A 24038-nucleotide genomic window follows, 5' to 3' on the forward strand; every position below is an offset into this window, starting at 1 on the left:
ACCGATGAACTAGCTGCAGTGATAATAAAATGTGTTTTTACACTTTTACACACTGACACAAACACTGCATGTGTCACAAAGAATGGGAAAAGGTATGTCTTGGTAATGGGTAGTTTACTCTCTTTGTATCTTGGTAGTAAGCTCCTTTTTGGAGTGGAAATTTAAGGAAAGAAAATGACAGCTCTTCAGATAAAGAACGAAGATCCAGCTTGCAGTTTTAAGCTATGAAGGTGTGAAGTTGAATATCTGTGCAAATACAGAATATAAGTAACTAAACTTCAATAGCACACCAATACAATTGATAATAATTAAACCCTACTAATATCAATAAACACTGTATTTATTGCAACAATACAGTAATTACTGTACCACAATAAACTCAATATTAGTGGTTAAAAGCTGCTCAAAGGAAGACCTAACATATGTAGCTATGTGAATGTTCTGCACAGATTGATAGGTTTTTTTCACTTTAAAAGTACTGTTCATGGGTGGGTGTCCTGTATTTATACAGTTATGCCATGTTTACATATCTTCATTTAGCCCACAACACTCCACCAGTCTTTTATATTCTTACACATCACTAGAGGGCGCCTGATGCTTGATAAGTAGTAATAATTCAACACAAAGTAATTTGTCTTCTAACCACATAATCATGAAATTATTAGAGGGAGCTGGAAAAAAAACATAATCAGTGTTGTTAAGTGCTAAATTTTAACAGTGTTAAGGCCCCTAAATTAACTGAGTTAATACTTTAAATCAACGTCAACATGCAGAATTGCCCCTTTCAGAATTATGTTATTATTGGATGATCATCATTCAGTTTATAGCTGATTGGAAAGGCATGCAGGATGTGAATAATGTACCAAACAAGAATTCAAAGAGTGCACCAGAACCTTGGGTAATGCTTGTTCTCTGAAGGTCTGAAAGAGAGAAAAGTCTCTCAGAAGGAGGATGTCTATGTTAACTGTGCATCTAGTTCACTGTGTTAGAGGGACCACTGTATATACAGCCAGAGAGAAGGTAACAAACTATTTACTGAAATCTTTTCTGCAGTAAACAACATGAGAGCGAAGATTCCAGCCGAAAAGCAACTCAAGTGAAAGGCCAACTAAAAAAGTTCAGTTGTTTTCTTCTCTGTCGTTGTGCCATCTTCTCTCTGTCCTAATGTTAGCAATATGCATATTTTGAAATGGATAAAGAGTACAGCATGTTGAAAGGGGTGGCAAGAAATTACTCAAAAAGAAAATTAGGAACAATGTTTTTTGAATTACATTCTCTTATTTATTTGCAGAGTAATTTCATTACATTACAAGTAATAAATAAAATAGCACAGTAACACACAGTCCAAATAAGGGCCCTTACGCCTGCAACTTATAGTGTATGGCACACCAGGTTAAGGAATACAGCTCGCAACAAATCTCAATTAGATTGCATTGCGTGCCTCTTCTGCTTCAACGACAGAATACAAGTAAAATATGTTGCTCTCACCCTAGACAGGTTAGGGAGTTCATGGTGGAGTAAAAGAGAAGCTGACCCTACACTCTGAACTAGCTAGGTGTTACATTGCTAGTTAATCAACAGTATTATTTGTCCAAGTTTAATATAGAATTCGTTCCGGTATTAAATACAACTAAACCTCCGTTGACTCAGTGGCGGAGGAATGGATACTGTAAGTATACGATGAATATTACTTTTCTGAAGACATAGAGAAGATGATTTTGCATATCACAGTCAGAAGTTCAAGGTGGAAGAGGATATAATAGGCAGCAGGATGTCAGGGCTCTTTGGAATTAAATGCTCATGGTAAAATAGGAATTAGGAACTTGCTTCACAATTCAAGTTAGCCCTTACTGAGGTCTATCCTCTCTCAGTTTTGTTGTATCTTCTATCAATCAGAGGTGAATGCATGTAATATAATGTGAGATAACATAACATTACTATACCATTATATGTATTGCAGGATACAAGATTATTTTAACTGCATATATGGTTTAACTTATAACCATGAGATAATACAATTATTTTTGATAATCTTTTTTACAAATGGTAGTTGAATTACTGAAAGTTTCAATCCAAAAATGTTTTAAATCATTATCAAAATCTCTCCATTAAAAACACAAATTAATTTTCATATTTTTTTGGACCATTTTTTACTGCCTTAGTGTGTTCTTTGCAAGAAATGTCAATCTCCTGAATGTCCTTGTCCACTTTCTGTACGACTTCAACGATCACTCTCTCAGTCTGAAGGTGTTTTTGGTTTTGTCCACCAAATCCCTCCGTATCTTCCTCCGAGTATATTTTATCATATTTCGGAGAGAGGAGTCCCTGTCCCTGGAGGGACCCAGAATCTGAGACATTCTTGGATAGCTCCTTCTGAGTCTGTCCTATGCTGGACAGAACAACTGAACCATGTGCTTGCCTGTTAGAGCCCACAGAGCTGGTGGTGGTGCCAGCTCCGCTCTGCAGGGTGGGGGAGGTGATGTCAAACACGTTTAGCTTCTGTTGAGGCTCATCGGTAGGGAATTTGGGAGAATACTTGAATGAGTTTCCAGGGTAAGCCAAGCTGGAGCTTGCAATGTTACCTGCGACCCCACCTTGAGGTTTACCCTTCATCATTCCGAGGACTTCATAGCGGAAGCTGGAGATATCCTGCTTGAGCTCCTATCAAGTATTGAGAACCAGGGATTAAACAGCAGAGATAACACAGCAATGAAAAACAAACTTGAGTAATTGACTGCATACTACCTTGAAATTCTCTTCTGTTAGCCCTTCCTCTGTCTTGGCATCTCTGATCATTGCTGCAACATAGCGCTTCATGAGGTTCCTCAAAACCTCCTAAAAAAGATACATAACGTCTTGTAAAACCATGGAATTGTTTTTAAATAAAGTTTCATCAAAAATGACCAAAGTCAAAAACAATACATCAAATCTTTACAGTTCATTGAGTAATACAAGTCATTACCTGATACTCATGGTTTAGTCTTACATTTTCGGCCGCACGTCTCTGAAACAAAAAGAAAAAATGGAACATTAACCAAGTGACATGTTATCTCAGTTTGCAATGGTAGGGCGAATTGATCTTACTTTACTTGCCCTTTCTTAATACGAGGTTTTATTATATAGATTAACTTAGCGACTAATCAAATTCTAAATATAACAGGTGACTTAATTTACTCTTCATTCTTTTTGAGCCACCCGCTTTGACTCTATAATACCAGACAGGCATTGAAAACATATGCAATGCATAGGTGACAACATAGATCAGAAGAAATATCAAATATCTCCTTACCCCCAAAGTCTCAAAGGTTTCAAGCCTTTTTAAACTCGTCCTCTTAAATAAATGTGTATATATCCATCCAAAAAAATAATAAATTGACTTTGGACTGGGTATGATATTGAATGGAGATGGCAAAGTTCCCCCTTCTTCAAAATAGCTCATCCATAATTTTGTTCTTGCAAATTTCCACTCTATATCTGCATGATCCTGAAAAGAAAAACAAACAGAATTTGTAAAAAAAACAATACAAGACAAATTAGTGTGGTAAAACTAAAAAAATATGTAAGCTCCAGCACTCACAGCAATGTGCTGGTAGGAGTTGTTCATCATTGCAATTAGCATGTTCAAAAGCACTACCAGGGAGATGACGTTATACGTGCCAAACATGGTGCGGCCTACAAACTCAGTGAATTCATGGGGTGGCTTCACATTGGTCACATGGAGGGAAATCAGGCCAAATACAGACCAGAATAATGACTGCAGTGTCTCGAACAGCCTGAAAAGCAAACAACCATACATCACACAATGCGCTGCTGAAAAACTAACAGTGTAATTAATAACAATGCAGATTTGTCAGGGACAAAATATTTGAGAACTCCAACTTGCGTTGAGAAGGCATTGTTTTGAACTGGACAGCGAATACCCCTGCATCCATTGCATCCATTTGTGTCATAATAAAAGTAGAGTTGGTTAAGGCCATTTGCAAAGGCTATCAGCACTAGACAATAGATGAAGAGGAACTTGAGGATGTCCAGGAGCATGCGGCCCAGTGAGATCTGTAAGGGGCCCAGATGGGAGTTAGCAGTGAAAAGGCAAATGAGGCGCAAGGAGCTGAAGATGTTGGCAATGGCAAACAATGCCTCTGCAACCAAAGTCGGATGCCACATATCCCAGTAGTATCTCTCTTTGGCCTCACTGTACTGTAAAAAAGAAGAGAACAAGAACAATTAATTCATAGACTACCATAAACAATAGATGCTGCAACATTTCAAGTTTTTCAGCACACAAATTAACTGTTCTACTTTAAAGTACAATACTGTGATACCATTTATTTTCCCTTTCCTCTTAATAGTAAACTATGATTGAGGCTCCAGCAAAGTTAAAAGCTGGGGTTAACATACCTGTTTTTTCAATTACATTAAAATGCTGCAATCTTTGATATACTATGTTGATAATCATAGTCAAATACCTTGCACTGTAAGATGTACAATACCTTTGTAAAGGCAACAATCTTCAGAGAAATGGTTGCAATATACAAGGTGTTCATTATGAAGTCCATTAAGTTCCACCAGTCATCTATGTAGTCTTGGAAACCACTATCCCACATCTGTTTGATCTCAGTCCATATAAAGCCTCGGAGAGAAGAACAAAAGGTTATTTGTCAAAACCATCACTCAAGTATACAATAGTTTCACAGGAAACAGATAGAACAGTATGGGCGTGGTTACAGTAAGCACCTTTGTTTGACTTTTACCAAATGTGTGTGAGTACAGTGTAGAGATGTACAATAGTGCACGACATCAGGATAAACAGCAGTCTGTTAGAGTGTGTGTGTGTGTGTGTGTATGTGTCTGTGTATGTGTGTGTGTGTGTGCTGTTACCAAGCACCCAGGGCAGGATCAGCCATTCCACAATGGTGGGTGCTGGGCCTTGAAAGTCTTGATACTTCGAGGGTGTAAAGGCTATATGCTGCGAGGCCAACAGGAGCAGGAAGAGGAAGGTCAGGTAGGAAGCAGTGTGACAGATGAACTTGATGAAAGGCTTACGGATGAATAAGCCATAACGGCTCTTTGGAGCGATCATGTAGAAGATTGATAACAGTGGAAAGAGGAGGCCAATGAAGATACATGTGATGAGTTTCCCTGCCCAGTGACGCCTCCTCCAGCCTGGGAACTCATCATACCACTGAGATGCCAGCAGCTGCTGACAGTTGGGCTGAGCAACAAACTAGAAGTAAGAGAGAGACAAAGAAAGACATATCAACTAAAAATGAACTACCTCCTTGTCTGTGAATTCCATTCAGAAAATGATGGACAAATCAGAACAAAGGCCACTAAGCTTAAACTACCTGCATTAGAGACCTGCAAACTGTACACAAAAACAAAACAATACATATAAAACCAACAATTAACAAGACATTAAAGGCTGTATTCAAAATGTTTGTGTCATGGTGCTCACTGCACTACATAGTATCTCCCTAATGTTGGGATGTGAACTTGAATTATTACAATTATCTTGGCAATAACGATCTCAGTACCATCTCATCTCTATACAATGAAATAAATGGAGTAAAAGCTAACTAGCATTTACATGTTTTGATTTAAATAAACATGTTAAATAAATTATAATTAGAACAATGTGCAACTTCTGTTGTTTTTGTTCTCTGCAAACAAAACTGCTGACATAATTGCTTACTCCACTGGATAAATGTTTATTTATACTATTATGCTATAAGTATGCTAAGAAGAGGCTATATGTTTTTTATATTTTTGAGAAGATTATAGTAATAGCCCGTGTTTGTTTTAGGAAGTCTAAACTGCCACTGAAACCGGAGGTATAAACACCTCAGATCAGATTCTTCCTCAAAGTACCAAGCTTGTCCGTCCCTTACAAGAGGCTCAATAGGACATGCCCCAACTACCTCAACTCTTATACAACAACCTAACATCTAGAACCTTCATGAAATATCTAAAACCATCCTTCAGGAACCCCTCCAACAGAGGACATTGAACAAACACGTAAACTGGATTTTCATTTTTTTTCTTACTGTATGTTGTCTATTTTATTTTTAGCACAACTTATCTAACATCCAATCGCAAAAGTTGAATCTAATCACTACATGACTGTAGACTCGTATGACACAAAATGAATAACAGACTTTTATCTTGTGAACATGCAAGACAAAAATTTCAAGTGGGAAAAAAATTCCGAATCTTGTTAAGAAGTGATTGACTGTGAGATTTGATATAAACATCTGGCTGACATCTGCAGACGGGGATCGAAGTTCATTTCAGCTTAACCAAGTTACGGCCAAATGGATCCCCATTATGGTTCTATATAGCATTACATGGGGGATGATGAGGTCATCTATCAATGCAGAGTCTGACATCTTTAATGTTTCCTATTCGTCCTTGTGAGATGTTGACTTGCCGTTACATGACTGGAGGCAAAAGGTGGCATCTGTTGGGAACAGATTTTGGCTGAGGACATTTTTGGAAGGTGAAAACCCCCCCTCTTTCACATGTCACACCACTCTCCTCCTAAAAAAATATTATTAATTCTGTCCTAAGGCATGTTCTTAGTGATGACATACTGTGTTGTGCCTATTAATTAGCTAATAAAAAACATGTTGTCAGTTTATTTTAACATGACCTAAATCAGTTCCACAGAAAATACAATTTATACTATAATATTTTGCCATTTTTGGTAGATAACATTAACTGTCAGTGTATGTTTCTGTACATGCATATTGTAGATAGAAATACAACAACACTTATTCAGCGATTACATTTTTTATTCAACACTTGACCATGTTTTGCACTTGTTCAATTTTAAAATAACAAGCCATCATGGGGGGTTTTCTGAATGCTTAACCATTACAGTGACACAGCAGAAAAGCTACATCGTTCTGACCCTTTTCTTAATTGTGTTTTTTACAGAGCTAAGAGCAAATCTCTACAATGCATTCTAATTGTAAATTTGTGAAATAATAGGTTTATGTTGCCACAAAAAGCAACAACAGCTGCTCTTCTTCTAACGGAGGGTGGTCAGAGTAAAACGAACCCATTAAGCTGTTTGTTTTATCAAGTTCAATGATTTTTCTTGATTCAGCATCACTACGGGACACAGAAGTCAAGTATTTAAATACACAAGATAAAGTTGTCTTATGCATTATTGCATCCAGGATTTTACTGGCTGAAAACTGACAGCATGTCTGTTTCCAAAGCTTGAGTCAAGTCTTAAAGAATTTGAATCTCAAGGAAGTCAAATCTCACTGCAGAAGACTCTGTGATTATTATCATTATCACTGCAATTATTATTATTATTGGTAGTAGTAGTTGTAGTAGTAGTAGTAGTAGTAGTAGTAGTAGTAGTGGTGTGGTAGTGCAGTGATGATCAATGTAAAATGTAATCCACAATTTACCAATGAAATCTTGTCCTAAACACCCATCTGTGTTAAAACAAATAGCCACTGAGCCCTTGAAGTTTAGCTGTAAAACCTTTTGCCATGGAGACCAATTGTGGCACAAGGGGCTGCTAACAGTCACACTGATCTTTCATTCTCACATTACCAACTGTCGCATCAAAACGCGACAGAAAAGCACTGCATGGAAAGACTCTTAGATGCTGAAGGCGAGACCAAATTGAATGTAGAAGAGCATTTAAGTATGCAATTACTACACACGTATGCAAACAAAACCCAAAAGCTTGACGTAGTCTCTTTAATGAGTGGAACAAATAAAAGACAACTGCTGAAATGAGTCTATACTTATATATAGCCTGTTGTGCAGGAACCAACAGAAAAAACAAAAGGACCCTGAGCTTTCCTTTACTTGTGTATGAAGTAAAATGTTATCGTGCCAACACTATTTGACCTGACCTCCCACCCAAAAGGGAAGTCATTTTTACCAGCTTCCATTGTTATCACCTGTTGCTGTATTAAGCAAAAATCCATGCAAAGTATTTACATTTACAGATACATTCTGTTATAAACCTCACAAGTGGTGCTTAAATAGTGTTGATTAATATAAAACCCTTTTGACATATCTCATTCTGTTACTGCCACTGTGTAACCACAATTTGTAATTTTTTAGTGGCTCTATTTCAAAACAAATGACAAAAAGTTAGCATTGCATCCAAGGGATACATACTCCAGAGAAGATGGTAAAATACAGTAAAAGGTTCCCTCCCTAATTAAAATATTATAAGTACGTATTTCAGGGAAATGACCATCACTTATTCCATCATTATCCCCAATTATCCAATTCTCACGGGACTGTCTTAGAGTGCTACTGTAATGCATTGCTAAGAGCCAGCCTGGCAATTATATGATGCTCTAAACTCCCTAAGGACATCTCCACCCATCTGAGGCCATTTACAACTCATCTTGGAACTGTTCTTGTTATCCAGTCCATGTTGTTATAATAATGCAACACGTATTCCTTGTTGTGTGTGTGTGTGTACCAGTGTTAAGACAAATTGTTATTAAAATACTGTTGGACACTGCAATAATGCGAAAAACAGGATATCATAATCTAGAAAGAGCTTACCTCCTTCTGGCAATATTTGATAGCCAGCTTCAGTCGGGCCAGATCATTGGTGATCTCATCCATCATAGGGTTGATATCATCGCGGAAGTTGAGGATTATTTCCAACTCTTTAGAGCTCCGGGTCTGGTCCAAGAGGTCCTTTGCAAATTGTTTACACATTCGGGCCAGTTCCTCATACTCTGACTTGAACTCGTTCTCTACTGTGCTGAGCTCCTTCAGCTCCCAGCTGAGTTGAAACGCCGTGAGGAAAGGATCTTCACTGGAGAGGGCGATAAGAGACGAGCTGGCAAGGGCCTTGTAGATGTTAAGACGGGAGCGTGAGTGGCGTAGGCCGTCCACGTCTGAACTGGACAAACACTCCACACAGTTGCAGCGCACAGCATGTGGCTGAGGTATGGAAATACCTCGCTGCAGAAGTAGTTTGATGATCTCGTAGTTGTTGGTGTGGGCTGCAAGGATGATTGGAGTGATGTCTGGGGTGAAGTCTGAAAACTGTTTGTCCAGTAGCATTTCTGGAACCTTTTCAGGAAGCAGAGAGAGGCAAAGAAAAATTGGAGGAAATGAAACAGAATAAATGTATAGTATACTAGTATTTTTTAAGATAGTTCATAAAACAACATTGACTTTTAAACCCCTCACATGAACTGAAACAACTGGTTTGAATGGATCTAATTTCATTTGCCTTGGGTCTCTGACAATCTTGTCTAACAGCAAGCACACAGCTAATGGCTTGTGGTTCAGCTGGCCTCAAAATATCTTCCTGGTTGGAAGCAACTTCATCCTTTATTTTTTTCCTTGTCTTCACATAATACACCAAGTCCATTACCAGACCCAGCAGTGTCAAAAACATACAGTATTTACAAAGATGTCAAGAATTTGAAAGCAACCCAAACATTGGAGCATCACTATTTGTTGTAAAAGCGTTTTCTGGAAAATCGATACACGGGTTGGTGACAAATGTAAATATGAGTGCACAGTACAGTAATCACAGGAGGCATAACTGTGTGGGCAGGTTGGTTCAAATTCTATTACAGAAGAAAAGCGGCTCAGAAAAAGTCTTGTGAACATAGCTTGAAGTCCAAAATGTAATGAAATGGAATTGACCGATGCCAGAATGGTTAGCAATAAACAGCAACTTCAACAACAAGAGAAACCCCTGTGGGAATGTAAACTGTACATGTGATGTGCTCATGAATGTACTACCTGTTTTTCTCCACGGGGCTTCTTGTGGTTGAGCAGTAGCTCCACGGCCCCCACCACTTCTTTGCGGATGGCATGTAGCAGGGCATCACCCACATATACGTTAAAGCTGAGCAGCAAATCAATGATCTCCAGGTTCTCATTTTCAATGCCAATGAGCAGCGCTGTGCGCCCCAGGGGGTCGATGCAGTTGATGTTGATCCTGAAGTAGATCTCAGCCTCCTCCAGGGCTTGTTTCACACTGGCATAGTCCCCCTTCTCAACAGCACCCAGGTAGGCCTTCTCCAGGGCAGAGAGCTCAGACTCAGCTCGCACGATCCGCAGGGGGATGCGGTCCCTGTATGACGAGTTGTCAGTATTCCTGTAATACAGCTGTGACATTGCTGCTGAATGAGAAATTATAAGACAAGGGAGAATATGGAATCAAGTTTCAGTGTTAGCTGTCATGTTTCAGACACAGTGGGAACAGTATCAGTATGGAACCTCCCAAAACAGTCTTTCTATAATCATCTGAACAATCTAACAAAACTAAAATGTTACAACGGAAAACAAAGCATTTAGGTCAGTATTAGTTTATAAGCTTAATGCTTTTTTGACAACAAATTTCGCCTAAAAAGATGTAGGCCTATTTGTCTTTTTCATTCAAATTATTGTTTAAACATGTTATTGTTAAACTGAAAACACTCTTCCACTAATTAACATAAACATAACCTGACACATGATTACAAGTATTTTTTCGTTCACAGTTTACAACTAGACAACTAAATAGATGACTAAAAAAAAAAAGACACATTTTCGTTAGAAACGTGCGTAATCACTCATAACAACTCGGCCCCCGCAATAACATTGTACAAATAAAACACGGAAACTTTACCTTCCTCCTGTTTCTTTCCAGTTGTGATTTAATCAAGAACCACTCGACGCAGAACCAGATGATGGGGCAGTCAGAAAGAAAACAGGCGCATCATCATCTTATCAGTAAAAGTCTCCACTGGAGACAAAGTAACTTATCACTGGCATGTCCCCCTCCACCCCTTTCGCTCTCTCGTCTGTTGGAGCATTAAGCAAATGTTACTGCCCTGTCCTGCACGTCTCTGCAAAATGCACGCGTCGAATCAGGTGACAGACTGTATCCTCTTATATAAACTGTTAATCGGCGGACAACGCATCTTTAGCCACCACCGCCCCTTTTCACTTCGGTTTTCTGTATCAGTGTTGCCTACATTTTACAAGTATTGGTGTAAGGGGGAGTTTCCCATCGAGGCAACCAGTTCCACCTTGTTGTCCACGATATAAAAGTAATACATTTACTTTTTTATTAATATTGTCATATTGTCCAACAACAATGCAGCGTTTTGTTAATAAGATGTGACAGTAAAGGTATCCCTTTATCTTTGCTCACTTGTTTTCTTTTCAGGTTTTATTGGCTAATTAAAGTAAAACGTATATGTATCGTGGACATATAGGAATCCCAATAGTTTATACATATTTATTTATGCTTTATTAATTTATTTTTGACTGATTAAAATCGTGAAGCCATTGCTTGCGCTACTACTAATCAACAAAACACATGCAGCTCAAGCCCTTGTTATCTCTTTGATACCGCTTAAGCAAGTTACAATATAATTCACGATATAATATGAGCTAAGATATGTTTTAAACAAACAAACAAACAAAAATAGTCATTCTGCAAATGTCTGCTAGTTAAAAGGTGTAGGCCCAGTCACTGCACTAGACAACTATTCATAGCTTCAGGAGATGCATGCACTTCAGCATCGTATTCTCAAGATGGTTTCCAAGAGTTATGTGTGTCTTTCACAAGTGTATACGTTTACCAAAAACACAAATAAACATGTATATGCGAGACTCCTACCTGGAAAGGAGAGCACTTTACCTGAATGAGAGATGCGCGGACATAAACTTTCTTTAATCATGTGATCAATGATCAGCGAATGACCTGGAGGGAGGAAGCCGCAGGTGTCCCTTGACGGAGCTCAACATTGCTAAGATTCCCCTGCTGGTGGCCTCTGGGAACTGCTGCTACTCTAACGGCTTGTGTTAGGTTGACTTTATGTAAATATAGCATAAGAAAACACAGAAATACTGTACCACGACTGCTGCAACTGGCAGTAAACATCAGAGCCATATAATTTGACAAAACTGAATATGCTCAAATTTCTTAATATGAAAATACTAAATAGGTAATTACAGGTTGCTCTACTAGCCATCTGCAAATTATCCCATCTGTCAGATATGTGAGTGTTGATGTAGCCCAGCTGTATTGGCAGTACCAGTGCCACAATGTCAATAGCTACATTGGGTATACCCTATGGGTCTACCCTAGACCCACGGTCCTGCAAATGTTTCACTATAAAGCCTTATTAGGAATAAAGGGAATCTGTCCGATGAATGCTAGAGGCTGTGAAGAAGAAATTAATACAGGGAGTGTTGAGCTATTAGCAGGATAATGTAGTAACATAAATTAAAAAGGGCAAAAAAGAGCAGATCAGGAAACAATGAGGTTTCAATTTAAACAGAGGGAATAAGAAATAAAGGCCATGATGAGTAGCAACTCATCACTTGCTTTGTCTTCTTTGTGACGCAGGGAATTACCTGAATATCCACCTCTAAAGAAATAGTCAATTCATCACCTCTGCATTGATTTATTTAAAAAATAATCACAAGGACCTTTCTCAAGACATACTGTATCAACAATCATAAAGTCTGCTCATCAACCCAAAAGTGCATGATAGCCCACAGCTGTGTTGGAGGCTGTTCGTGATCACCCACACAAAACAACCAACCACTCAAGACTACTTCAACCATCAGAAATCTACATCCTCATTACGCAGCACCACTCTAGATACGCTCACAGAGGCACGGGACATAAAACACACAGGTCAGTTATATCTATTTAGGAATTTGGATGTAGGTTGACTTTGTCTAACAGGACATTTTACGGGAAGACCCTGAGATCCAGGTCCTCATTCTGTAATGCAAAAATCCAATATGCCTTGCGTCTCAGGAGGGCTTCCTTCAAGTTGCCTCCTCTTCTGAAAATTTGAACTCTCTTAATTCCAGTATGTCAGAGGATTTTTCATATGTGCAAAACGCAGGGCAACTGGACTGTCTTTGTTCGCATTGTTTGCAGAACGATGTTCTGCCACTCTAGTCTTTAGGAGTTATTTTTTTCTTACCAAAGTATACTTCACCACAGGCACAGTTGATGAGGTGGTTGTACAGGAAATCACGTTTTTTTTTCTGTGCCCTGTTTAAGTATTCATGTGCACTATACCATGGAAGACTTGGAGTGGCCTCTTTCCACTCTTGAATCTGCAAATACTTCAGTCAATGCTGTGTTTGTTTGTTCATCATCATATCCTCTGTCCTTGAATCTTGCCTTCATATTATCCACCTGTTGTTCTTAAGACTTTGGTGTGATACGGATTCGCTGCAGTATGTGAAACTAAGAAATGGTATCCTTATTGTACCTTCTCTAATAAATGCCTATTTCAAATAAGGCAAGAAACCATCTGCATGCCCTGGCCACTATTGGAGGATTTATGGTAATAGTTCTCTCATGGGACTACGGAAGCAGAGAGGATGAAAACAAGCGGGCAGGCGCCTTAGACTAGTTAAATATGCAGCCTGACTAGAAATGCACAAGAAAGAAGGCCTATAAACACAGAAGACTGTTTGTATGCGAGAAACTGAACTAATACGTGCCTTTTAAGATTAGTTATTCAGCAGATGAGGGCCATCACACAGTACAAGCACATGGTTCAATAGAGAAAATTAATCAAACCCAAAGTCTTATAAAGTGTAATAATCTGGAGTGCTTCAGACAATGTGGATGGACAGCTTTGTCTAAAACTATGACACTGTCTACAGATGATACTGAATTTAGACTAAAGGGAACTTATCCACTGTTGAAAATATATTAGATGATGTTTGCTGGAAACCACAAGGACGACATAAACATCATTGTAGAGTAGGTACTGGGGGTATAAAAACACACAGTGGCCCTGTTGACTGTCATTACAACATGCTTTACTGCGACTGAAACATGCATGTGCACAATTTGCTATTCAGTAATGCAACAAATCTTTACACGTGAAGCACATAATGGGATGAATGTAGTCCCACATACTCTGTTTCACACTGTAGCCTTCAGGGTTTTCCCTGAAATCAAACATCCCCAGCCTCTAACTGTTCTGTGTCCAACCTTTCTCCATCTTATACTTTTGCACTGCAAGGGCTGTTTGTCAATATCCCCCTCACCCCCTTGAGATACAGCTGATGTTTAAGTGTGTATAGAGACATGTTTGTCAATGGCACTTTGACAAACGTTTTTATTTTTGCTATTTTGCTGTGATCTCATTGAAGATGTTTTCTAAAGCTAAAAGAATGGGGTAAAAATGCTCTTGTGTAGATGCACTCCAATGGGTGCAGTCTTGCAGGTTTGACAAAAAAAAGTGCATTAAAAAAATATCTAGGGACAAATTTCATTACAATCTACATAGGCATAGTAAACATAAATAAAAAATAAAAAACATATGATAATACGATTTCAAAATTGAGGATTTTTGTTCATACATGCACATTTTGATGAGTCCTTTGAAATATATTTATGCCCATTAAGAGTGAGTTCACGTTCAGTATTTCCTCCTTTTCTTCTTGGTCATTGTAATTAGCATGTGTTGGGTTCTGGAGAAATGTGTGTGCTTTTGTGTGATTCTGGCAGATACTGTTTGTGTCCAAGATCCATTTGCCTCCCTTTGAATCAACAGAATCCCTCACTTACGGGACTTGTGGTTATTTTATCATCAGTGCAGCTATTATCACGCCACAATCATCATGAGACATCTGCAAGGCAATCTTGTTTGTGCTATTACCAACTCAATCACAGAATACCAGCACCATTATCTGGCAGCACAGTGAGAGGCAATATCATGAACAGACACAAGATTTAATAGGACTTTTCACATTATGTATACATTGTGAAACACAGCTGAATGATATGGCTCTAATTAGCGGGACATATTTTGTACAATATCACTTCAAAACACAACTCACTCATTATTATTAATACTAATTACTATGACCCAAAAGTGACATCCAGAAAACAAAATTAAAAAGTCTGATGTACTGTATTGCCAAAATGAGTAATAGTGTAATGAGAGTCCATTCAGCTTACTGCTCTCTCCAGTGTAATAAGTTTCGTATTGGTTTTAAGTATTAAAATATGAGTGAGTCAGTCTCAAAACACGATCTTCTATTTCTCACTGGGACACGAGAATTCCCCAGAAAGTGAGCACAGAGTTCATTCAAGTTTCAAGTTTAATTTGACATTAAACAAGACAAAGAAAAGGTCTTTTCTAAAGCCTTTACGGCCACAGCGAATATGCCCATTGAAAAAGGTTATAATCCACAATAATTTACTTTTGAAGAGAAGAGATCAAGTTGCAGTTCCACCACAAATGAGAATTTGTAAACATCTTGAGGTTAATACAACATTAGAGCTTCCTGCTTCGGTGCACTTGCAGCCATCTAATTTAAAGTAATAAAAACTTAAAGGAAGTCTGCACACTGTAGCTCCCTTAAGTGCAATTTATTGGCACATCCACAAGTTCTTGTATGTGGACGTGCCAATAAATTACACTTAAGTGTCACAACGGTGTCCACACATTTATTTATGTTTTCATTGCTGTGCGTTACCCCTATGCATTGATTTTACTTCAAATCTACACATTAATTTTTGATGCCAAGTACCATCCATTTTGGCAGCTAAATCGGATGCTCAGATCATGTTGCATTTTCTTGTCTTCTGAGGTGTTTGTCCTTTAGATTATTTATTAGGCTTGTTAAATTTAATCTAATACAGTTTTATTTAACTGGGAAAGCATAATGGCCAATAAAGTATGAATAACTAAATTGACCCTGTCATTTTGTTGGGAAGGTTACAGAAGTAAATAAATTTGCTCGACTGAATATGAAGCATCGTTAACCCTTTTTAATTAAAGGTGGGAAACCGAGAATAAAAATAAAATATTCTAGGTGTTTTGTGTGGTTAATTTTTTTCATAGAAAAATGTCTTAAAACAGAATAAAGCAATGACTTAAGAACAAGACATTCTTCATAAAACCATTTTAAAGCAAAGAATGATTGAAAAATGATTGAAATGATAAACTAATTCATTCTGCCGTTAATGATTCAGGCTGAAATTATAATGTTAGCTTAATGATGATTAACATGATCAATAGGTTCATGACATTTGAAAAGATCTCTGACAATATGAGCAGATGCTACATCTGTCCTTTTTGGCCCGTGTGTCTTTTCAGTATACAGTCGAGGCAGCTGCTGTACAGTTCTTTGCCCCGAGGAGCATTTTGTAGATTATTTTCTTTTCTGTCCAACCGAAAAAGTGAAGGCCAGGATGTATAATAGATTATATCTATTTCCTGGTTGAATTTCCTGCCAAAACACTCTGATGTCAATTTAGGTTAAGGTCACACTGTGTGATCAGCTCATGTACTATATATATATATTTTTTGGTAGCTTTTGTAGAGGACAGTTGTAGAAGCTTTTGTAGAAGAGTTGACGCCAGACTGCAGAATGTGACCTGTATTGCAATATTTTTCCTCTTCCTGGTCCAGACATAATGCAACACATCTATGTATTTTTTACACCTTCTGTTTATTGCTCTGTGGCTAAGCAGTTGTGTAGCCTTTAACATTGTCACAGACCTGAAAAACAGACTCTGTTGGTAAGACCCCAATCAAAACCATTTTAAAGAAACCATCCTTGCAAACAAAATGTTATCCCCCACAAAATTCAGATATAAAACTATTATCAGTTGTGAGAAACACACAAATGCTATTTTTTTTATTGAAAAAACATTCTCTTTAACTTTATGTGAATGTACAAAGTCAACAATCTTATTGAGCTAGTAATAATAACTCTGTGATTCACGTGATAAATTACTAAGCTCACTTGCCACTAGAGGGCAGAGAGAGATTTCCTTCTCTGCCCAAATCCTGATGAGCCTTATCTGGAGCACAGATTTTTAAGGCCGCCAGACTACTGGCACTTTTTTAAAATTACTGTCTGTCTTATCTGCTCTTTGGTGGAAGCTGCATACCTGGAGAAGTCACAGACTGTTTCTCCTTTTATGGAAAAACATTTCCTAAGAAGGTTCCCCTTGAGTGAATGTAGGGGGAGACTGTTTGAGAAACAAATAAACTTTCTACAAAGGTTTATGTTCAGTGAGGGTTTTAAAATCTAGGCCACATGTTTGTTAATGATGTTTGCTTTTACCAAAGCGTCTTCTGACCCAGTTCCCGGTATGTTGATTACTACTTTCACCTCACTTTTCTTGTGCCAGCACTTGGGGTTTATGTCTTTAATCTGCATATAATAAATAATGAAAACTGAAGAACACTTAGAAAAAAAGTGTGTGAATTCTCAGCGGTAAACTTTAGATCAGATTTCATGGTGAAATCAATGCATTTCCAAAATGTTGTTTTGTGTGTTATGCATGGCTGGTTTCACTTCACAGGAGGCCGTCAGTCTTTGCTGTGCAACTGCATGGGTGTAGAACATATTTGGCATTGCAGTCCAGCTCTCTGTCAATTAGATGCAGAATGTATCATCCATGTTTTGACCCCGCTTCTAAAAATGAACGCTGATGCAATAGTCAACCTGGCAACAGAAATTCAAAGTCATTAGATAAGATCTTGAACTAATTAGGCCTGCCAGTCTTTCAGCTGTGAGACGCTACACAACACAGCTACAGCAAATGTTTTCTACAGGTATGGCAGTAATGTTTAATGATGGTTATTATTCTCTCTTCCAGATCTGCCTGCAAGCAGAACATTCATACGTTTGCACTACATGTATTTAATTCTGTCCCATACCCAGCGCCATAGCACATAATAATAATTCGAAGTAGACACAGTTTCTTTTAGTTATCTCTGTTTTTCAGTTAAGATGTTTCATGTTAATTTTAAACCCATATACTGTATATGTACTTTACATTAGCTTCATATTAATCAATCAACGTTAATATACATGAAATTACACTTAATTCATCAAAGTAAAGTCAGACATTATGTTTTAAATTATGTATTATTCTTTATTCTTAGACTGTCACCGTCATTATATAATAGATGCTTTGCAACACACTATGTATAATGTGATGTTGCCATCTTCTGGCAGTGGCAGTGAAGTATATGGTAAATAATATTCACAGTTGTTATTATACACAAAATGTACATGTTTGAATATTGTAGCTTGCTTTCTGAAAATCTAAATCTAAATCAAATGTTGACTTTTCTCGCTATCCAAATAAAAGTGGTACATTGTTTGTCTCCAAATACTCTACAGCGGTTTGTTATTTGCTTCCCGTGGAGGGGTGAAGATGCTTGGAGGTTATAGGTTCTGTTTATGTCTGTCTGCAGGGGTATTTACCAAACTCAATAAGATCAGCAACACCCCATCACCTGACAAAAAGGAGCAAGAGTTTGTCAGTTTGTGTGCTGGTGCTTATTAGCACTGTCAGCAGGGGAGATGTGTGTATGTTTGTGTGCAGTGCTGTGGGGTAAGGGGTTAAAAATCACCCTTAAGTCTCATAGCTAAAACTCACATCTATCAGGGAGCATAAAAAGCACCTTGTTACAACAGTTAACTCTAACAGATGACAGCTGACTTTGGTGACTTGAGGCTAATGGAAAAGATTAAGTCAATTACAGCTTGGCAGGGGGACTTTGAGACATTCCCCAGACTATTGGAACAATAGGCACCCACATGCTGTCGACACTGTCACTCCGAGGCAGTACATTTCATCATGTCAGAGTAAATCCAACACAATATACTTTGTTCTCTTTCTAAAAAATAAATCTTGATAATAACATAACAATGATAACACTGAAACGCAGTCCAAGAGAAAGCATTACTGTCCCCACATGTGCAGTGTGTGCAGCTTTTTCATGAGCATCTAGTGAATGCACTCTGTTTCATCAAGATGATATTGTTGCTGACTTAGTCCCCAACTTTCGATCAAACAGTAAAAAGAGAACGCATTCAAAGCTCAGCAGAAACCGGGAACTCAAAAGGGTTGAGGAGCATACAATGTAGCAAAGAGGAATGGCAAGACTAAGCAGCTGCAATTCCACTACACATAAGAAGATTCAATTCTTGAATTTAATTTAATTTAATTTAACGAAAATATCATTTCAATTTTCTAGAATACAATTGTTTTCATTGCACTATTTAGTTGTTTTTCTTTTTAATCAAAGTAATTTCCTCTCAGTGCAGAAAGTCATATGCTACACAATTTGCACTTTGTTTTATAATAATCAAATCCGAAATCTCATAATAACATTTTTCAGCTGATGATGTGACAACATGCAGATGGCACAAAGTGACTCCCATTGGGTGAATTCTCATTGTTCTTTGGTTTTGCGCAGTATAAATGAGTTCAGCCCGCAGGGTGGCCAAACATGTTAAGTGCCTCTCAGCTTTAAAACTCATCAGGAGAAGGAATGCCTGCGGGGTATCTGGCAGCAATCCGATTACATGATGTAACCTTTGGCCCGTGGGCGACTACACCTCCACAGGAAGCCCAAGATTTTGAGTTTTTAATAACATAAAAGTCTGAAGTCAAAGACGCGGTTTTCAGTTACGGATGAATGGTTAAATGTCTGCTGGTTGGCCTTTGCCTTTGTCCTTAACTGCCACCATATTAGTCAGGTTAGTTAGACTATAATGAAGGCGGTTTTGACAGTGCCCTGGTGCCCCTACAATTGTTTTCGCACTGTTAGAGGCTTTTTGGCACAGCACTACACATCGTACTTCATTAAAATCTCTCCGTAACTTGCACCTTACAAGAGTGCAACAACATCAAGCAATTAATGTCACACATAGACAGAAACCTTGACTTGGTAACAGCACAGTGGTTGTGTGTTACACCACTTTGTATTTGTGGCAGACACTGGATGCATGTAAAAACAATACATTTACTAGAATTTATTGAAATGGTTTCATAGCATTTCTTAACAACATACATACATCTTGGGAGTTGTCAAAACTAACATATTCATTCTATGAACTTGGCATTTTTTCAATATTCTGAAATATGAAAGCGATGATATATGTCACCCTTCACACTACGGCCAGATAACGTCTACTATGTGTAAATTGTTATTTTTACGAAAGATTATCAAATGTGCCCACATGTAAGCAACATGATAGAAGCATAATGAAATGGAAAAAATATTTAATTCGACTATATTGGATTGCAGATGGACAGAAAGGTTCAAATGGTACTTATATGGTTTGACCATATTTTACAGCCAGACTGGTGTCTTTTAACTCAGAAGTCTGTGTGCAACATTATACAGAAACAACAATAGAGAATCACTGTATTTTTCCTAAAACAGAAAAAAATCCCTATCCCTATAACAAGCAACGCACAAATCTAAATTTATTAATATATTACCTTACAATGACATATACGTATATACTATTGACTAACACAGAAAGTATTAAAGTATTTTCAGCTTTATGTTTTACAGAATTTACATGAAAAAGTCATCTATGAAACTTTGCATTTCTGAATTGTAAATTCCATCACATTCACTACTAAATAAGCGTCATATTCTGCAAAAAATAAATGTTTTTGAGGTTTGAAATTGGAAGACCGGCAAACATTATTCTGCTTAAATGCCACAACATTAGTCACGTAAACACCACTCTCCATTTCGTTCTGTGGTTTTACTCCTGCATTTTGATGATAAACCGCAAGTCTGAGGTTATGCCCTGCTTCAAGTGGAGGTCAACAATGTGGTCAGAGAGTTTTAACCTACTGAAACTTCTTATCTACACACAGGTACACACACACACATACACACACACACACACACACACACACAGACACACACACACACACACACACACACACACACACACACACACAGAGGCTCATATTTTACACACGGAGATTTGTGTCCCCATTATTAGAACTCAATTTATTTATTTTTCTTTTGTTTTGTCCTTGGATTTTTTTTGTCTCATTTGTTTTCCACAAAGCACCGCAGTGAACCTATTTGTTAAAAGCAGGCTGTAAATAAACCTAAATAAGACTTGATTTGTTTTGTAAGCAGTACGATTGCTCTGGCCATACATTATCTTAATACATGCGTCCACATACACCTGGGGATTTTGGGAGCACAAATGCAGAATATGATTCAACCTGACTGGTTCTGCTGCCTTTTTAGATCTGTAGTATCCCAAGAGTATTATAAACTGTGGAAGATGGATTTGGCTGCCGGTTGGCTCTGCTTTGTGTTTCTATGGGTTACACAATTTACCTTTATAGTGGAGGACTTCAGAATAGCTGCTGCCACCAATCTGGCTTCAAACGTCAAAATAATTGTCCCTGACAGAGACGTAATGAACTAAAATAGCGTTAATGACATCAGTGGGGCTGGAGTTGTATTGTCTCTAGGGAATAGCTACCAACAGAAATAGTCCTGATAAGTCCAAGGTATTGTTAAAATGGAGTCACTCTAGCAACACCACCACAAACAGTTGGGTGACACCAAAGGAGACAGTTATCGAAAGTATTTCGAGCCAGGAAGGGAATATATTTGGAATTGATAAGAGACACCGTCTAAATTCACATTGTATCCAGGATTTATGTCTGATCTTGACAATTGTATTTACTTTATTATTCATTGCTTTATTAAACACATAGACAGTCAATGTTAGGGGTATAGGGCGCATGCAGAGCAATAAAACATGTTGTTAATGTTGATAAAGACATTATACACAAACAAAACAATGACTGATAGGAGTTCACTTGGCTGCCGATTTCAGCACTGAAGACACAGATGGTCCATCCAGCAGCACCTCATTATCCATGTGTCAGGTTGACTTGATGTCACCTCTCAGAGCTTAGCTTACATGATGCCGATCTCTGTTAACCCGGGTACAATGACAGTGGTGTCAATGCCAGCAGGGAACACAAGCCTTTCAGTTGTTGGCCTGTCAGTGTATGACAAGGCAGGGCATTCAGCTGAGAGGATATTGAAAGTAAGTATTTCTGTAAACAAGAGGCAAAACAGGATATTTTTAGATTGTGGGTACATCTAACATTAATATGTTCTATTGGTTTCTGCTAGGCAGTCAGTATCTTTGGACTGCTGTTACATGCATATTTAGCTGTCAGCTGAGTTATTGCAAAGCAATAGTTTAGTTTCTAGGTACTAACAGCCACAAAGACAAACTAGATGAGCTTTGAAAAAAAACCAGCTTTAAATGTTTTTAAATGTTCCGCAGTGAGAACATCATGAATTAATGAGCAACCTAAAATCATTTTTTTAATTCTGATCAACATTTATATACGTGGTATTCAAAAGTGAGCTGAGCTGCAATATTACAGCCATAACCTGCACCATGTGTATCTTTGCCCAACAATAAATCACCTGCACATCAGTGTGACTGGCATCCTCACTTCCTTTATAGACCAACAGTTCTATCTAAGAAGGATTGGTCATTTTCAATAAATCTGATATAAATGTGATGTGACAGAATATCATCAAACTTCCCCTCGCCTCAAAAATAAGCTAGAAGGTTTGGGTATGATCCAATTCCCTCTCTGCCATCGCTGCTTTCAGAAAGTTCTATTCATCTTCTTTTTCATTTTCTCTTGTAACTAGGAGCTGTCAGGGCCTGGGGGCTTTGCCTTGCAGTTTGCTTGGCTATATTTATAATTGGACCCTGTCAACAGTGTCCAGTGCAACTCAACTGCACGGTTTGTTATGGCAGCTACTGTGTACTGATTTCAACACATGCCAGCTGTGAGACAGTTTGTACGTCATTAAAGTGCAACAATAGCTAGGTGCAGACACAATGGTTGAACCCACTACTTTGTGGATGGAATGAAAAGCATCTGAAAGGGATCAGAGGGTACTGAGCACAGTTAAAGTTACATTTTTCCATGTAATACAAAGCTCTAGGGATGCTACACATTGACAGGTGGGCATTGGTATGTATGTATATCTAATATATACAAAGGCTGAGGGCTAAATCAAAGATGCAGAACAGCTGTTCCGTAGCTATGCACAATCAAAACTACAGTTGAGTTAGATAAATCAGATTTTATTTTTCAATTTAATGGCATTTTAAGTTAATTTAAGTTAACAGTAAACACAATAGGAGCCTAGGAGTAATGAGTGTTATGGCTCCCTCTGCCTTCAACATGTTTAGACTCCCCCACATATGCTAACCTATTCCAAAATACCTGTGATTCTTATCTTGCAGTGCAGTGGGGCTCACCGTGCCAAAATCAAACCAAGTTTTAATACAATGTCGTGGTTAACCTGCTCTGCTGTGCTGCACAATGTCTGCGTGGGTGTCCTCTTGACTGGGCCGGATCATGACTGGGCTTGTCAAGAGTCAGAGGAGAATGCACTGCTGGAGGAAGTGTCTGACACCTTGTGGATCTGTGTGATGAGAGAGCAGCATAGCAGGAAACAGGACATTGTCACTGCATGACTCTAGTAAATAGAACTTTTGACTCATGCTTTAAGAGTAGATTTTGGGCTATTTTGCAGGGTGAATTCTGTGAAGAGGATTACTGTGTTGTGGCCACACATGGATTGATGCTCTGATGTGTATGACTGCGTACACAACATACCACCTCACACATTGAAAAGCTGCTATAGGAGATTTACCTCATTGTGCGTCCACAAACAATATATCTATTGTATACTGTGTGGCACTGTGCATGCAACGCAGAACGTGTTTGACCTAAGCATTTAATGACGGACCTGGTTTCATCAGTAAGAAGGTGGAAAATGTGCATAACATCGAGGTGAAATGTCTGCTGAGGGGTGTCGAGCATCCTCTCTCCTTAATCGAGCAAACCACGAGGGGGAGACAAAGCCTTTCTCCAGTTAGATTATCAGTGAAGACTCTTCTATACAGCTGTATAGTTCTGATTGATAAATCCTATCGTTAGGAGTATTTCTGAGTGAATAACTTGAATTAGAGAACAAATGTAGATTATTTAAACAGCATCCAACTGTGTAAAATTAAGTATTATGAACATAATAACATTCCTGGCCATACTGCAGGCTCTAAATCTCGCCTTGTGCCCAAAACATCGCTTTATTCTTTTATTTTTCTCACCTGATGAGGTCCAGCCCACGCGGCATCGTTTTGTCTGCCCCGAATGACACGAGCCACGTCCATTCAAAACCTGACAAACGCATTCCAGCGGAGATATT

At 38.3% G+C, this 24038-nt stretch overlaps 1 protein-coding gene across 1 annotated transcript; it reads right to left on the reverse strand.

Annotated features, from left to right (window-relative positions):
- Positions 1-2056: 2056 nt before the first annotated feature.
- On the reverse strand, positions 2057-12635 carry trpc4b (transient receptor potential cation channel, subfamily C, member 4b). Its single transcript, XM_076100351.1, has 11 exons — positions 12629-12635; positions 9751-10130; positions 8548-9066; positions 4879-5224; positions 4491-4630; positions 3884-4197; positions 3578-3773; positions 3290-3484; positions 2963-3004; positions 2746-2835; positions 2057-2661 (listed from the first exon to the last, which is right to left on the reverse strand). The coding sequence occupies exons 1-11, from the start codon at positions 12633-12635 to the stop codon at positions 2122-2124; spliced, it is 2769 nt and encodes a 922-aa protein (XP_075956466.1). The 3' UTR covers positions 2057-2121.
- Positions 12636-24038: the final 11403 nt, after the last annotated feature.

The sequence above is a fragment of the Anarhichas minor genome, unplaced genomic scaffold (genome assembly GCF_050575085.1).
Source record: "Anarhichas minor isolate MPS153535 unplaced genomic scaffold, ASM5057508v1 ptg000026l, whole genome shotgun sequence".
NCBI lineage: Eukaryota > Metazoa > Chordata > Actinopteri > Perciformes > Anarhichadidae > Anarhichas > Anarhichas minor.